This window comes from Octopus sinensis, linkage group LG9 (genome assembly GCF_006345805.1).
Source record: "Octopus sinensis linkage group LG9, ASM634580v1, whole genome shotgun sequence".
Lineage (NCBI taxonomy): Eukaryota > Metazoa > Mollusca > Cephalopoda > Octopoda > Octopodidae > Octopus > Octopus sinensis.
The window spans coordinates 18,098,250-18,118,298 of record NC_043005.1 but is presented as its reverse complement, the minus strand read 5'-3'; the positions used below and the strand labels follow the sequence as shown (position 1 = coordinate 18,118,298).

The 20,049-nt window shown below is 34.6% G+C and overlaps 1 protein-coding gene across 1 annotated transcript in view; it reads left to right on the top strand.

The window, feature by feature from the left end:
- The window catches only part of LOC115215520, a 187,938-nt gene that overhangs the window by 602 nt on the left and 167,287 nt on the right, over positions 1-20,049 (top strand). Inside the window, exon 1 of the mRNA XM_029784694.2 lies at positions 1-2,326. This exon is cut by the window's left edge and continues 602 nt beyond it. Coding sequence (XP_029640554.1) covers positions 2,002-2,326 — 325 coding nt within the window. The 5' untranslated portion in view covers positions 1-2,001. The remainder of the gene's footprint in view (positions 2,327-20,049) is intronic.

The window sequence follows — 20,049 nt, the reverse complement described above, 5'->3', positions numbered from 1 at the left end:
CCTCATACATTAATTCTGTCTCTCAAGTAGAAGCACTTTACCTATATTACGATTTTAGCATAACTATACGCCTGCCACGGAATATATATATAAACACACACACACACACACACACGCTCACAGGTTGACAGATAGATATTTCTGACATTAAATATATATACATATATGTAAGATATTTCCAAGTAAGACCCGAGAGGTGAAAATAGACTACATCCTAATACAGGAATCGAACTATACATCTTTTTACTTGTAAATATTTTTAACAAGAAGGATTTGGGATTCTACACGCTGACATACACACACACACGCACACGCACACACACACACATTTATACATACATACATACATACATACGTATATGCATTTATGCAAGACATACTTTGATTGCTGAGCATATTATGTACATTGTCTGGAAACTAACGAGAATTAGATATTGACTAACAACAAATGACTGATCACTGTGTTTCAGTAAGTTGCATAACTCCTGAGTCACCGTTAAAATTTTACAAGTTTCTTACTTGGGAATTATCGGTAAATACCTAATGAAATATTAACGTTTTGAAACAAATGGGTGGTATTTGATTTCCAGAATATTTGGTTTAAAAAAATCACCGAGAGAGAATAATGTACGGCAGCTGAAATTGTTTTGAGGTTTATTGTGTTGTTTTCAATGAGAAACTGTGTAACGGTTAGTTTTAACGAATATAATAGGAATCTGGTAATTAATTTGATGGAGGAAAACTGATAAAATGTAGTTATTGGATTTCGTTTTGTTTGTTTTAGAAGAATTTACTCTTCAGGTTCTTAGAGGAGGAACACACACTTGTGAAGTTTGCTACAATTATTTGTTTCCGTTTATACACGCGCGTTTGCGCGTACACACAAACACACACATACACACACATATATAGATATATACATGTATGCACATCTATATGAGTGAGCATAATTAACATTATAGTTTATGGTAGACAGAAACACACAAACACACACATAAACACACACACACACACACACACACACAAATGCACACATGCACACACAAGCTTACACAAATACAGACCTATATACTAGCATATAGACACTCGTAAACACACTCAAGTCTTCTAAGAAAATGCATTAGGAACGATTTCACAGTTTGGAACTATTAACGCCACAAAACTATATTATGTAATGAAAACAACTCCTCGAATTATTGCAAATTCTACCAAAATCTTCATGTTTTCATTAGAAATATATTTGCAATGAATTATTATTATTACATTGCAGTAGCCGATTTTGTGTGTAATACCATAAGAATTCCAATAATATAGAGACACGTTAGTATTCAAAGTATCCGATTAGTATCAATCACAAATATAAAAACGATTGGCTGTAATCCTCTGAGATTCATTATTTAACAAATGTTTTTGTGGCCGCCCCAAATGTGCCACAAAACTTGCAAAATTACATTCACCATTATTTATTTGACCTGAAATATCGAGCGTTCTATAAATTTATCCATCGGTATGTGTGTATATCTGTATTTATGTATGCCTGTATGAACGTGTGTTAGTATAATTCTTTCTCTGCACCGACATTAAATCACTAGGTTCGTTCAGGTATCGGCCTTTGTACACTTTTATACATTATACGTATATATATATATATATATATAAATTGGAAATAAGGTTATCGACAGTTCTTGGCAGTAACAAAAAACAACAACAACAGCAACAACAGCAACAATAATAACAACAACAGCAACAACAACAAACATCATTTCTTATCAATGTACCAAGTTCTTCCTCCTCAAATAAATATTTACATAGACTGAATAAAAAATAGAAGGGGAAGAAAATTGAATATTGCATCCAATAGTAAATCATTACTAAATTAATTAAAAATTACTAAAAAGTATTTACAGTAACAAAACTAATAACACTTATACTAAAATTCATCGCCACATACAATAGACGCAAATATCTCCGACACGTTTATGTCTATGTGCGCCAGGAACAATGTTCCTCTCACCATCTAGCATCCATTTTACCAGTTGTACTGGTCAGCAGACTGTGGAAGAAATTACACATGAAAGAGACATCATCGAAGCTAGTAGACATTTTGTACAGAATCTAGACAGAGCCCGTTTGCAAGTGGCACAGAAAGACGGTCACTATTTTACATTGAACAATACACGACTCTTGGTGTTTCGGCGCCTTGAAAAAGAAGGAAGGTGCAAAAGGGTTAAAGTGGACTGTATACCTTTGAATGCTATACCGGCGGGCATTCGGATGATGATGATTGTACCAAATTTTAAAGCTAACAACACCAATACAGTTGCAGGTAAGTTACGTATGCCAGTCATCCGTTTCTCTTCAAACAGGTGCACACACACACACACACATATATACAGACTTCCTGATCCATGAACGCGCGCAACAGTTGCATATATATATGTATATATATATATATATATATATATATATATATATATATATATATATATATATATATATATATATATATATATATGTATGTATGTGGTATGTATATATATAAAGCTGAAGTTTGTGTATGGTTGGTTTGGTAGCTTTCAATTAACACTACCTCCTCCGAGACCCTGCTGCACAAGTTGACCAAAATAAATTTAAAGTATGTTAGAAGAAGGATTGCTCTTCCTTCTGAAGAAGAAAAAATTCAAATCGGACCACGTTAACACCAAAAATTATTTACATCAAAAAGGTGCTTTTTTTTATGAAAATCCCTATTTTTTACGATTTTTTTACTGCTGTGTCGTCATTTTTCGGTGTATTTCAACCAGAACATTGTTCACTTAAAGAGAGTAACAAGCTACATAATGCAAAATTTTTACTTTTTTAAAAATTCCAATTCTAAAGGGTCGTAACAAACCCGAGCAACGCCGGGTGATACTGCTGGTATATATATATATTTATACAGACACACACACACACATGTGTATATATATATATGTGTGTGTAGGCGGGGGGGGATAAACACAGACACACATACATATACAAATATGTATATGTATATATACGACGGGCTTGTTTCAGTTTCCGTCAACCAAATCCACTGACAAGGCTGTGGACGGCCCGAGGCTATACTAGAAGACACTTGCCCAAGGTACCACGCAGTGAGACCGAACCCAGAACCATGTGGCTGGTAAGCACACGGCCACTACATATAATATATATATATATATATATATATACAATTATCACAGAATGTGTCTAGAGTATTGGAAAAACCTAGATTACTAGAAATAAGAAGTAAAATGCTCGTGTTCTCAGTAGAGACACGAGTCGTAACATGTAGCCATCAATAATGCTAAGTCTTGTTATTCTGTGTTACATGGACTCTTTCCGATTCTCGATTACTATGATCATCTAACTGCAATATACGTAAATACACACGTGCATACTCATGTGCGTTATACAAAACTAAATAGATTTCGGCCAATATTGGCACAGTTTTTCTTTTCCATTTAATAATACTAGTAGTAATGTCATTTAAGCCGTGTTACCGTAACCCTTTCATCGGTAGCTTGCTGCTTGATCTTCTCTTTCCCTGATTTGTTTCAGAACAATATTCAAAAGCATGAGGATTGGTGGATAGAATATAGTTACGTTGTAATATGGTGTGTGCGTATGTGTGTGTGTACGCACACATACGCACACACACACACACACCAACACACACACACACACACACACATATATATATATATGTATATATACATCTATATATATATATGTATATATATCATATATATATAATTATATATATATATCTATATTATAGATATATATGTATATATATACCAGATAGATAGATAGATACGTACATACATACATACATACATACATACATAGACAGATACATTCTTTTATTCTTTTATTTGTTTCAGTCATTTGATTGCGGCCTTGCTGGAGCACCGCCTTTAGTCGAACGAATCGACCCCAAGACTTATTGTTTGTAAGTCCAGTACTTATTCTATCGGTCTCTTTTGCCAAACCGCTATGCTACTGGGACGTAAACACACCAGCATTGGTTGTCAAGCGATGGTGTGGTTTCCGCCTACCAAATCCACTGACAAGTCTTTGGTCGGCCCGAGGCTATAGTAGAAGACACTTGCCCAAGGTGCTACACAGTACCACTGAAATTCGAAACCATTTGATTGGTTAGCAAGCTACTTACCACACAGCCACTCCTGCGCCTATATATATATATATATTTGTTATATTGCCGGACAGTCCTGTCTTTGGGAGCAAATAAATACACACACAATATATTCGTTCTTCACTTCAGATTTATTATTGTTCTTATTTTAGTATCCATTGTCTAAATCTTTCGTCACCAATCCTATGACCTCTTGAACGACTCTCCACAACACGTGTATCCTCCTATCCTCAGAACAGGAGACACACACACGCATAGGTTTATATATATATATATATATATATATATATATATATCTAATATAGGATAACATTTTTCGGAAAATTTTTTATCAATGGTCAGCATATTAAAAAATACCTTTAAAGGTTAAATTTATAAACAAATTATAAACAAGGGCAAAAGAAAAAAATTCTAATGCCAAATGTGCCGAAAATAAAGAAATTGTCAATAACCATATCATTTTATCACTACAAATACGTGTGTCTCGAAGTAAGCCGACAGAAATTCTAAAAAATTCCGTTATTATCGTATCGGTATGTATCCTATATTATCTATATATATATATATATATATATATATATATATATATATATATATATATATATATATATATATATATATATATATATATATATATATATATATATATATATATATATATATATATATATATATATATACATATATATTATATACCATAGAACAATTCATTCGAAACAGTGTTCCTAGAAACAGATGATAAATAATAGCGTGTATATATTAGGCTAAAAACCTAGTGGATTGAAAATGTCCAAGCTCGCCCAGGGTCGAGAAGCACAATCCTGAAAGGTGTTCTGCCAGTGGATCGAAATGATCTTTCGATTTTTCTCTATTCGTTTGAAAATCTTTATTCTTAAATTTCGAGAGAACGTGAAATAATTCTTTTATGGGACAGGGGATCTCGAATCAGACGGTAAAACTATAAATATTTCATTTAAAAAGCCTTTGGATAGAGAACGTCCAAGGCTGCCGAAGGACACGAACCCAGGCATAAATTAAATATATTTTTCAAAAAGTTCCATTTTATCCATCCAAATGTGTGAGTGCGAGTGCATGTTCGCGTATGTTTGCATGTGTGCGCGCACGTCTGTGTGCTATTTCACTTTCTGTTTAGCTTCTTTAGGACAGCTCCTCTTTAGCATGCTGGAGTACCTTTTCAGCAAACACAAACAAACACGCATACAAAACCCATTTATATATATTTAATGTTTACATACTTTTGGCAGGCATGATGCTATGGTTTTTGTCTGAAAGAAACTCTTTTCAAAGACATGCTGTGGTTCAAACGCTGAACAGGAGCGAGGCGAACATTATATTAACACTCAACAGCGAACACTTCAAACGCATTTCGACTTCCTTAAACCTTGTCAACCACGTATACTTGCCAGTCGCTTACTTAGAGGAAATCGGTCTCCTCCAATGTACAGGAAAGACTGAATAATACATTCGCTGATATTGCGGATAGCCGCCAGGCTGAATAAAACTCGGTGAACGTAATTGAAAGAACTTTTTAAAAATATATCGTTCGTGTGTGTGTGTTTGCGTGCGGTGTGTATATGGTGTGAATGACGGTATGGTCCATATATATATATATTATATATATATATATATATTATATATATGTAGTATATATATATATATATATATATATATATATATATACATATCCATACATTTACATATATGCCATACCTTCATACCTATATACATAATATATGTATGTGTGTATGTATATTTGCATTATGTAAGAGTGTGTGTGTTTGTGTGTGTGTGTGTTTGTGTGCGTGTGTGTGTGTGTGTTTGTATGCAAGTGTACTATATTTCTGTGCTCATACTTACACAAACACCACCTCTTCTTTTATTACATTGGTATATATATATATACACCAAACTATACTTGAATCACTATGACCCGCTAAAATCGTTGAAAATAGTGCTCCAGCAAGGATACCATCCAATGGCTACATCCATTAAACGACCAAACGATTGTCACATTTTATTTTTTACTCCTTTTAAGTCTTGTGCTATGCCCATGCAAGGTCTGGGCTTTGAAAGATTCTTAGACCATCATATCAAACCTCGTTGCTTATGTCACTTTGGTATTTATCTTATCATTCTCTTTTGTCTTCGACTCCATACAATGTTTTCCAAACTCCACTTACAAGTCATTGGCCAAACCGAGGTTAGCATGAGACAGCTATCCAAGATACTGTTTAACTGGATCGAAACTGAATCTACGTATACATAAAGTATACACAAAGTTATCAACCACCTCACCAACAACAACACTGAACACCTTTCTGATCTCCATGTGTCTAACACACGTGGACATGCCTACAAAGTCAGAAAACAACACAGCTCCCATGACTTTCGGAAACATTTTTTCACGCTCAGAGTTGCTGAAGCATGGAATAAACTGCCTGCGTCAGTTGTTGACTGCCATGATACTGCATCCTTTAAGGCCCTCATGCTTTCCGAAATCCGCCGAAACTACACCTGATTATATATACACTTTAGATGAGTTGTAGTGCACCTGAGCACTGTACACAATTATTATTATTATTATTATTATTATTATTATTATTATATATACGACGGGCTTCTTTCATTTTCCGTCTACCAAATCCACTCAGTAGGCTTTGGTCGGCCCGAGGCTATAGTAGAAGACACTCGCCCAAGGTGCCACGCAGTGGGACTGAACCCGGAACCACGTGGTTCGTAAGCAAGCTACTTACCACATAGCCACTTCACTACTAATATAGTATAAAAGTTTTTTCAGAAAAAATTTCATCATAAGTGGCATATTAAAATACCTTTAAAGGTTAAAATCATAAACAACATATATATCTACGCATACCTGTATATCTGTGTACTTATGTGTGTGTGAGTGTGTATGTGTTTGTGTTGGGGAATGTGTGTAAATGTATACACGTATTAGAATGGGTTTTGTATATGAATATATATATCTTAATCAGAAGTCACTACTAGTCCTTCAACTCTACCTCACAACTCCTCTTAAACCAAACATTTCTGAAATATAAGACAGAGAGAGGGAGGGGGTGACTGAGAGGGAGCGAGAATGTTCTGTTATTTTCTGTCAAATAGTATGGTCTTTAATGCCTATCGTATCGCTGCACAATATCTGCCAAATCTCCTTTAAATCATATCCTATCTCCTTAAATAGTGAAAGGACACACCAGATAACTCAATCTTATATATAAATACATACATATATATATATATATATATTTCTGTGTGTGCGCGCATGTGTGTATGTGTGTGTGTGTGTTGTGTGTGTGTGTGTGTGTGTGTGTGTGTGTGTGTGTGTGTGTGTGTGTGTGTGTGTGTAGAAGGTTGAAAAGGAACATACGAGTTGATATATATGGAAAAAAAGTCATGGTAGAAAATGCTAAAATAATTTTATCAAAAAAAATTTCAGTGGTGTTTCAGTCATTGAGATTTCTTCAATTGTTTCAATGACTGAAACCGGTACTGAAATGTTTTTTATGAAATTATTTTAGCATTTTCTACTTTGACTTTTTTCCATATAATAATATATATATATATATATATATATATATATATATATATATATATATATATTATATATATATATATATATATATATAATATATATATATTATATATATATATATGTGTATATATATATATATATATATATATATATTATATTAAATTAGAGACAAAACCACTATTAGGAAATCAAACAATGAAAAACTTAAGCCAATACATAATATATATTATATATAGTATAATATGTGTATAATATATATAGATATATATAGTATATATCATATATATATATATATATATATATATATATATATATATTATATATATATATATATATATATATATATATATATATATATATATATATATATATATATATATATATATGTATATGTATATATATATATATATTATATATATATATTATAGTATGAGTAATAATAAATCCTACACAATCTATGAGAAAACCAATCGTGATTAACTAAGAGAATGTAGTATACATTCCGCTATAGAATACAGTAGATCCGGGGTAGGGGCGAGGGAGATTTGTAGGAAGTTAGTTCATTGTGAATATAGTTGTTCCCGACTAGACTAGGACACTGAGTCATATTTTGTGTTTCACAAGAAAAGACTCGATGAAATATGTATGAGTGTAAGATATCACAATATAAATGCGTAAAAGCTTGTTTGTTGAGGAATGGAAAGAAACAACAGACTAATGGAGAACAATAGAATGTTGTGTTTAAATCTTAGCATTTTGTTCTGAGTAAAATCAGTATTAGTAATATACCCAAGTGGGAATTTCATTGAATAAAAATGTAGAGTCCGAGAGAACTAGTGCCACTCTGCGTCGGTAAATAGATACACATTTTTCTATATAGGAGAGGAGTTCGTCGGTTAGGTTCGATTATCTACATCAGTGGGATCAGGTCTGTAAAATGTATTTTTTGCGGGAGAAAAACCTGCCAGTTTCCCATGTGTAAGTTTCCATTTTTACACGCCACCCAAAGGAAAGGCTGCCGCTTTAAGGTCGAAACTGTTTGGAACCAGTATTGCACAAGCATATATGTCAGAATGCAAAGGGCTGAAAACAGAAACTGCAAGGCATCTTGTCCAATGTTCTGATAGTTTTGCCAAGCCACAGAACTGGATAAGCATATTCTTTTTATTAACCCCGAAAATATGAGAGGCAACGTAGAACAGGGCGGAATTTGAATTCAGAGTGCAGAGTCGGAATAAATGCCGTGAAGCATTCTAGCCTATGTTCTAACGACTCGACCAATTCTCCATTTAAATCCTTTAAGAACTTCAATAAATGTAGTATGTATTGGGTAGTTCGGAAAGTTCGTGCCAATTTATAGTAGCTTACCTTTCGACTTATTTTAGAACGTGGTTGAGTCCATAAAAAAGGATTTGACTACACCTCTATTTAGAGCACAATTTCAGCTATTTTTTCATATTTCATATTTCGTTGATTAAAAATGTAATGGCAAGTATTTATTGACCTTTTTCTTTCCTTTAAAAATCGGCACGAACTTTCCGGACAACCCAATATTTTGGCGTGAAGAATAAAAGAAATCAAATGTTTCAAGCAGAACTCTTCGTCTGTGTCAAATTGCGCGAACCTTTAGTCTTGCATCACTGGTTGCCGATTTTAGAGAAATCTGTAAAAAGTCTGTTATTGTTTCCTTATTTTTTCTTTTACGGAAGGTTTGGATGTGTTAGAATCGATGAGTCTATTTACATGTTGGCAGTCTGCTGTTATATAAACAAATGCGTTTTGGTCAAAGTCACATTGCAGCGCATGTATGAAGTAACAACATTATTAAACTTTCTGTAGTTCTCCAGGATTTTAGTTAATCAGCTCTTCTCACCTGCATTCGTTAGAGAAGAATTAGAATGTTGGGAAAACCCACACAAAAAAACTAAAGCATGGTAGGATAAAGAAAAATTAGATTATTTACTAAGATAAGACCTAAGTGCTGAGGAATAGCGTAGAGTTTATTGCTATCGATCAGTTTTATATCTTTACACCATCACATACCAACTTGGTATTCAGCAGGAAGATCAATAATATATGCATTTATTGATCCAGCCCACTCACACATATAAAAACACAGAGTAATCCTAACAAACTATAGTTATTTCTAGCAATTTCTTGCAATGATAGAATGACAACGTCTAGTACATTGCAGAAGAAAAACAATGAGACAATGTGAAATGGAAGCAGCAAGTAAACGGAGGTCATCTTTAGTAATCTCTAGTAAGGACTATGTTACGATGTCAAGCAGCTTCTGATATATATATGACTATACACAGTTGAAACAGCTACCAATATTTGTCCTAATGTAACCATCTCTAGCAATATCCAATAGTTGACTATTGTTCCTGTGATTATTATTATTATTATTATTATTATTATTATTATTATATTATTATTATTATTATTATTATTATTATTATTATTATTATTATTACTTATATTATTAAGTTATTATTATATCATATTATCTATTTTATTAGTATTAAATTATTATTATTAATTATTATTATTATTATATTATATTATTATTATTATTATTATTATTATATTATTATTATTATTATTATTATTAATAATATTATTATTATTATATTATTATTAATATTCTTATTATTATTATTATTATTATTATTATTATTATTATTATTAATATATTATTATATTCTTATATTATTATTATTATTATTATTATTATTATTATTATTATTCAACGAACTAAGTTGATACTTGTTTACTGGTCATGCTTCAAGAACCCTGCGAAGAATTCTTGAAGTTCCAAGCAATGCTGATTTTTGTAGGTGTTCTATCTTCACTCTTGCACCGATCCTTTTCAGCCATGCTGGTTGTTGAATGTTGATACTTCCAAGTGCGCCTGTTACTATTGATGCCACATCTACTCTCTTCATTGACCACAACCTTCGTATTTCCCACTTTAAATCGTTATAGTACTTCAGTTTTTCTTCTTTCTCTTTGATCCTGTTGTCACCGGAATATGCTATGTCGATTATCATGCATGTTTTTTCTCTGTTCCCTAACGACAGTGTCCGGTTTCCGATGTCTGGTCAGGTGTTTTCACCGAAACATTGCATCCGACAGGATTTTGCAATTTTCTTTCTCAGTGACTCCTTCTGGGGTTTGTTCATACTACGTTTTTGCTCTTTGGATAATTCATAACACATTGTCACGTCCTTTGTATTCGCGTTGTGCCAGATTTGGGTCTTCGCTAACGATGTGCCATACTGTTTCACCCTACATACCACACATTCTGCATTTGTCGCTGTCGGTAGTGTTGTCGATTCTGTATTCGCCATTACTATTGTTATTATTGAATGAGAGAGCAGTGCATACCATCAAAGTGACACTGAGGTAAAATATATGAAGCCTAATATACCCATCATGACTAACCCGTCTGATAAGGGTACACCGGTCACATGCCTCACAACCATATGTGCGTGACATGGCGATCTCATATCAAGATAAACAGCCCATGACCTTGCAGGTGGGGCCCAGTTGAAAAGGTCCCTGAATAAGAATTGTTTCATAATGTTGGACAAAACACCTATGTTTCCAAATTGTTCAGACTGTAAAGAAATTTCTCTCAACACGTGGCTGTGATGCCACCCCGCCTAATCACTTCTGCTCGTGATCAGAGATGTACATACCGTCAGCCACTAAGGGACATGCTCAGCTGGTTAAGGCCAAGCAATGGACAAGCAAATCTGTGGTATTGAGCAAAATATTTGCTGTAAGCTATCTTTTATACCCTGACAAAAGAATGTACATGATACACTTCCAATCAGTTAAGATCAGAAGCCACAAGTGCCACTGCCTGGTACTGCATCTTGTTGTTGTTGCTGTTGTTGTTGTTGTTGTCGTCGTTGTTGTTGTCGTTGTTGTGTTGTTGTTGTTCTTCTTCTTCTTCTTCTTCTTCTTTTTCTTCTTCTTCTCCTCCTTCTTCTTCTTCTTATTATTATTATTATTATTGTTGTTGTTGTGTTGTTGTTGTTATTTTAATTTTTATTATTTAAGGCGGCGAGCTGGCAGAATCGTTAGCGCGCCGGACGAAATCCTTAGCAAATCTGTGGTACTGAGCAGAATATTTGTAGTCGCCCGTCTTTTACACCAAGACAAATCAAGTAGATGATAATACTTCCAATCAGTTTAAGGTCAGAAGCCATGAGAGTCCGTACCTGGTACTGCATCAGGGCATTTTTTATTTCTATTATTGGTGTTGTTGTTTTTGTTTTTGTTGTTGTTCCAGGATAGCATCTAGCAACTTCGAGCAATAATTATGTGAAAATGTCTATTGATCTTCTTATAACGAGGCATTGTCTTATAATTTGTAGCAATGTTAAATACTGACCGGAAATATGACGTACAAATATATGATATATATATAGGCGCAGGAGTGGCTGTGTGGTAAGTAGCTTGCTAACCAACCACATGGTTCCGGGTTCAGTCCCACTGCGTGGCATCTTGGGCAAGTGTCTTCTGCTATAGCCCCGGGCCGACCAATGCCTTGTGAGTGGATTTGGTAGACGGAAACTGAAAGAAGCCTGTCGTATATATGTATATATATGTATATGTGTGTGTATATTTGTTTGTGTGTGTATGTTTGTCCCCCTAGCATTGCTTGACAACCGATGCTGGTGTGTTTACGTCTCCGTCACTTAGCGGTTCGGCAAAAGAGACCGATAGAATAAGTACTGGGCTTACAAAGAATAAGTCCCGGGGTCGATTTGCTCGACTAAAGGTGGTGCTCCAGCATGGCCGCAGTCGGGTGGCTGAAACAAGTGAAAAAGAGAAAGATATATATATATATATATATATATATATATATATATATATATATATATCTATATATATATAATAATGTATGTATATTATTAGTGAATGGAAGAAATGGAGTTGAACGAAGATTGTACAGAATTCCTTTTATTACATTCTCTACACATGTTTCAAAGGCCACAAATTTCCAAATTCTGATTAAATAAGGGTACCATATTGTGGCTTGAATAATCTGTAACAAGAAAATTCATCTTTCTATTTCAACAAATATATATATATATATATATAATAGGCGTAAGAGTGGCTGTGATGTAAGTAGATTACTTACCAACCACATGGTTCCGGATTCAGTCCTACTGCGTGGCTCCTTGGACAAGTGTCTTCTACTACAGCCTCGGGTCGACTAAAGCCTTGTGAGTGGATTTGGTAGACGGAAACTGAAACAAGCCCGTCGTATATATGTATATATATATATGTGTGTGTGTGTGTGTGTGTGTATATATGTTTGTGTGTCTGTATCCCCCCACCCAACATCGCTTTGCGGTTCGGCAAAAAAGACCGATAGAATAAGTACTGGGCTTACAAATAATAAGTGCTGGGGGTCGATTTGCTGGACTAAAGGCGGTGCTCCACAGTCAAATCACTGAAACAAGTAAAAGAGTAAAAGAGGGTAAAAGAGTATAGCAATTACTATTAGACTTTGTCATAATGTAGGATAAAACATATTTCCATGTGTTAGACATATCTTCCTTAGAAAGCATTCAAAGGGCTCCTCCAGCTTGTCTTCGTGTATGTTTGACAAGGTGACCAGACCTGCTAACGACCGACTAAGAATGTATTGCAATTTTTAGTGAACAGTGTAACAACAACTTGCCACTAGGATGTAGACAACGCTTTGCATTTCCTCGCAAAAGCCATGTAAAGGTAACCAGTAATCTGAAGCAATCTTCAGCAATTTCTATGTAGCAACATTAAAACTTTCAGCAATGACAGTTCAGAAAAAGAATGCGTTTAAAGGGAGTATGATTTACAGCATTCCTTTTGGTTGCTGCCGCTGATACTGTTGTCGCTGTTGTTGCTTTTGTTTTTGTTGTTGTTGTTGATGTTGTTGTTGTTGTTGTTGTTGTTGTTGGTGGTGGTGGTGGTGGTATATAGGCATAGGTCGGCTCAAACTGAGCAGGCTTATGAGCAAAAGCATTCTAACCCTAAATATGCAACCAGTGGATTTGTATACACATGGTTCAGTCATTACAGCGTAGAGCTTACAATTGTGAGGTTGAGAAGTTCGATTCCTGGACCGGATTGTGTGTTGTGTTCTTGAGCAAGACAAACTTAATTCGACGTTGCTCCAGTTTATTCAGGTGTAGAAATGAGTTGCAACGTCACTGGTGCCAAGCTGCTTCTGCTCCTTTGCTTTTCCCTTGGACAAATTCGGTAGCGTCGAGAGGAGAAACTGATGCTTTTCCACAAAAAGCATCAGAACTTTCTACATGCAGTCCCATGGTCATACATGACTAAAAGGGGTCTTTAGCCTTTATATATATATATATATATTTATATAACACACGGCAGCGACCCTCTGTATATTTATAGATAGATAGATAGATAGATAGATAGATAGATAGATAGATAGATAGATAGATAGATAGATAGATAGATAGATAGATAGATAGATGATGGATGGATGGATAGATAGATAGATAGATAGATAGATAGATAGATGGATGGATGGATGGATGGATGGATGGATGGATGGATGGATAGATAGATAGATAGATAGATAGATAGATAGATAGATAGATAGATAGATAGATAGATAGATAGATAGATAGATAGATAGATAGATAGATAGACAGACATAGACAATACTGAATGAAGTATTAACTCACTTACAATTTTATAATATTTTATGGACTAAAAAGTCTATTACAATTAAAAACAATTTAATAAGGCGATAAGCCTATTACATATATGAGTCCTTAATAAACTTTCTTACCTCCTACAGGTATTCCAGCAGCCGCAAGTTGGGGGCCCATACACAAGATCGAAGGGAGGGTGGAGTTCCTCCGCAATGTTCGGAAGTCCCTCCTTCCCTCCCGCCGCCTCAGGATCTATTGGTGGGCAACCATTTTTGCTCATCTTCTTTCATTTTTTCCTTTTGTTTTTGAGTCGGTTACCTTCTCCTCGACTTTCTCTACCCGTCCCTCCGTTAGAGATTCAGGAGCCTCTCTTGGGTGGGGACAGGGAGATCTTCTATTAACTGCTCCAGTACCCTTGCTTGGTTCTTGGAGCAGTTCTTCTTTATGTGACCCGATTCCATGTACAGGTGACACTTGGGGGCGTCCTCCAGAATCACCGGATACCTAGAACCGGCCATCTTTAGGAAATCTAGAAAAACTAGATCTTTGGCTGATTGGGTCCATAGGGTCAAAATTGCTTTCGACCCCACCCAATTAGCCACAGGAAGCATTTTAACATTTAAGAGCCTGGCTCCGCTGCCACCCAGACCTCGGCGGATAGTGTCCTCTATCTACTCGGGCTCTATTCCGGGTGGCAGCCTACTCACCCAAGCTCTTGTCAATTTCCTCCCGTGATATGTGGGAAGAAATAATAATTTTTCCCTCTCCACAGCCTGACTTGCGAAAATGCGAGTCTCCTCAGGGGTGTTAAATATCAACCACACTGTTGCAAATTTGACACTCCTTGCAATAAACTTGATAGTTGGCAGGTATTCTGCCAACTCTTTCTCTATCTCGACTTGAGGGAACACAGTGATGATGTTCAAGGGACTTGGAATATATCCTGAACACCACCATTCTCTCATTAAGGTCCTTTATCTACTGCTTAGGGGGTAAAATTTCCCACTCCAGTACAGTGATTTTCTTTGTTGCCATGCTTGCAAAAACAAAGAAAGAAAAAGTGTTCAACACAAAGTTCAAATATTTCAAATAAAAGTTCAATAAAAAACACAAAAAACGAACAGAAAGACAGAGCAGAGAAAAAGAACGAAGGAAGACAGTTCAATTCACGGCAACACAATTCCGCCACTCCGGTAATCCTGGTCTATAAGTAATCCACAATTATACAGGTACTCCAGTTCACCGTCGCAGCACAAAAATTCATTCTTGCTGTCCTCGTACTCCTCGCTGTGGTAAATCCAATGGAACTTCCAGGGCACGAACACAGTCACGCAAACACAATTTTCACCCAAAACAATTTGCGGAAGGAATACGCCTCCTCAAAAACACAATTCTCACTGCAAAGTGATTGTTTTCGCACGACCACAGGCAAGCAAATGCCTGGAACATAATGGAGACTGTTGCTCAGCAAAAATTATTAATTAAAGAGCAACAAACTCCACTAAACCCCCCAAAATAAAACAATCGCCTATCTGTAGTCGTGCTTCAAACGTTCAATATTTCTCGTCGAAAGACGTGACTTCCAAGCAGAACGAACTCTTCTGTAGTACGGTAAGCAAACTACTTACCACACAGCCACGCCTGCGCCATGAAAAAAAAGTATCCATTTTTAAAATTAAACAATTACTAATTATATAAAAATGTATAAACGGAGCATATTAAAATTAACCTCTCATTAGGTCTGTGTTAATCTGCTTTTTTTTAAAGATTTTTTTTACATAATTAATAATTATTAATTTAAGAAGACTTATTTTCAAATATTGTATCTCTGTTGAATCTTTTATGCTTTCTCTTCACTTGTACCAGTAATTGGACTACGATCATACTGCAGGACAGCTATGGAGAGCTTTGAGTGAGCAGACTGACTACGATATTTATTTTGATGTCTGGCGCTCATTCTATCATTTTCTTTCGTCGAACCGTTAAGATACGGGCGCCGAAACAAGCCAATTCAGGACACGTGCCTTAGGGGTTACGGTAATGGACTTGCGATGGTACCGTTGTGAGCTCAATTCTCAGCGGCGCGTTGTGTCCTTGAGAAAGACACTTTATTTCACGTTGCTCCACTCCACTCAGCTGGCAAAAATGAGTTGTTTCTGTATTTCAAAGGGCCTTCCTTGTCACATTCTCTGTCACGCTCGATTTCCCTGAGAACTAGGTTAAGTGTATGCGTATCTGTGGAGTGCTCAGCCATTTACACGTTAATTACACGAGTAAGCTGTGCCGTTGGTCAGATCAACTGGAACTCTCGTTGTTAAACTGACGGAGTGTTAGTGGCATGTACACATACACACACACACACACACACACACAACACATACACACATATATATATATATATATATATATTCTTAGATCTCTCCCCTCCAACCTTGTTTGAACCCTTGAACTTTCTAGAATCTCCTACATTCAACCATTTTTAACGTCACTGCTTATAACGGAATATTTTAAAGAAACATTCATTATCGCTATGACTCCGTGTGGGCAGTCATCTAAGAGTTTTTGTTCATCTTGATGCTGACATAACTTCCTTGTTTTTCCTGATGAGAAGGCGGCATAATGCACCCCTTATTCCTTCGAAATTAGGAATATGCCGCCTTCGAAACATATGTCGAGAATAAAGGAATTTTGTTAAATCGTCGTTCAACTCCATTCTTTCGTTTATTTGTATTAAAAAAACATACAAATTTCCACACGAAAGCACGTGATCTCTGCCCTTGGCATGTAGCTTCAATCGTGTTTTTCTGACGTGAATTTGCTACCCAGGTATCGGTTAACCGAATTATCCATACTAAGATAATTCATTCAACTACTTATATATATATATATATAAATGTGTGCGTCAGTGTGTGGGTGTGTGTGCGTGTGTGTGTATAAAGGTTGAATTATATTTCATCTTTTACTTTGGAGGGTTCCCAAAAGCAATTTCTAACAAAGATTCTTGATATTTTGCAGGAAGTTAGATGTTAACATCTCTCCTCCATTTTTAATAAATTTAAAATTTATTGTGTTCTGTGGGATACCTTTCCATAAATTCTCATAACACACCATATACAAGTAATATATAAGTCCCATGGTCATATATGACTAAAAGGGGTCTTTAGCCTTTATATATATATATATATATTTATATAACACACGGCAGCGTCCCTCTGTATATTATATATATATATATATATATATATATATATATATATAGATAGATAGATAGATAGATAGATAGATAGATAGATAGATAGATAGAGATAGATAGACATATATATATATATATATATATCTATGACTGGCTTCCGTCTACTAACTCCTTTCACGAGGTATCGGCTGATCTAGGTTATTCAGGAAGACGCCCAGTGTCTTGCTGTGGAACTGAAATCGAAAACAGGTTTCTTAATCACTAAGCCATACTTGCATATCAAAAAAATTTTCCTACAACAATTTTAAATATATGTGGTGAGGCGGGAGAGGCGACGATAACAAGACATAAATACATAAACAATGAGATACATTGCTCGATGGAAACGAAATCCGATGTATAAAACATTGATCTGTTACACGATCCAGTCAAATCTGTTATATAGTTCTTCCATTACTTTATCGTTTATCGTATATCAAATTCTGTAGGAGTGCATCCCACATAAATCCGTGTTTGATTCTGTTTCACTGTACAATACTGCATCATGTTTCAAAATTTGGCATCATCTTCCAATGCACTACACAATATATTGGTTCCTTTCCTCTACTTATAAGTCATCTCTCTGATTTATAACCAAAGTAGTAAAATATAAAGCACAAATAAATGCTGTGACGTATATGGACATTTTCCCAAAGCATAACTGAAGCGATACGGTTTCTTCCGGGAAGTGAGCCTCCGCTGCTCGACACGAGTCGTCTGTGGCTCAAGAACTTTTCATGGTTCACAAGAACATAAGTATTGATTTTTAACGTAGTCAAACAGTTTTGGGGACGGCATATTCCGTAAATTTGATCCCAGTTGTATATTTCCATTCTTTTACACACACATATTTCTATTCTTTGTGTGTGTATATACATATTTGTGTATGTGTTGTATATATATATATATATATATATAATATATGTGTGTGTGTGTGTGTGTGTGTGTGTGTGTGTGTATGTGTGTGTGTGAGTATGTGCGTGTATGTATATATGTATATATGTATATATATGTGTATATATGTATATATATGTGTATATATATGTATTTATACATTTACATGTACATGTATATACATACATACTTCTACATATTTATATATATACATGTACTTATATATATATTTATGTATATGTATATATATGTACATGTATATATAAATGCACATGTATCCATATACATATATACATATATTTATGTATATATATATATATATATATATATATATATAATATATATATATATATATATACATAGATTTATATATATGTATATATATATGTATATATATACGTTGTTCCTTTCATCGGATCGACTGGAACAATCCTCATCGTAACCGACGAAGAATCTTTTCATATTCTGTTATGTGCGTATGCATATATGTTGCATGTTTGTGCGCTCTGTTTTGTATGTGTGTATGTCGTGTTGTGTTGTGTTGAATGTGTGTGTATGTGAGTGTGTTTGTGTGCGTGTGTGTGTGTGTGTGTGTATGCACATATATTTATTGCATATACAACGCATTTATACTTGGCTCTCGTTTTCAGCCTCTCCACCTACTGCTCACGTTGGCGCTGAAGTAGGCTTTGACATTTTCGTCTGGATATATCTTGAAGAGCAAAAAAATTTTCATGATGAAATGAAAATATACATGCAAAAAGAAAAACAAAGAAAAATTAAATGAAATTCAAATTCTCAAATGAAACTTTCAATCCATTATCTGGTTAAGAATGTTTGCTATTTTGATAAAAATTTCCAGGAATTTGAAATTTCATTTGCCTACTTATATTTTATACATACTTATATACACATACGTGCGAATGATTATATATGTGTGTGTCTGTGTATATATATATATATATATATATATATATATACTAGTATGCCTATATAAATGTATATATATATATATATATATATATATACGTAAATATATATGTTCATATAAATTTATGTATGTCTCTCTCTCTCTATCTATGTATGTGTGTGTGTATGTATGTATATATACTTATACATACATGCATATATTGATGTTTGCTTTTCTGTTACATAAAAACAATTTATCATTAAACTGAAGAATTTTTGTACAAAAAGTGGAATGACAGTCACTTCGAAGTTTCAGCCAGTGATCAAGCTTTAATCCTGTTTATTTGTGGTTTTTCATATTGTTTTCATATTTTTTTATTTGTTAATTAATGATTTTAAATTGAATTATTCTCGATCGTTTGAAGACATTCCTGGCCTCACCATCAGAATGAAATGATTGTTATAACTGTATGCTGTTACCGGTTTTGCCGCATATCACAAAGGATTATAGTAGTACTGATGTAACTGATAAAGTGTCTACGATATAAAACTCATAGAACGGCAAAGA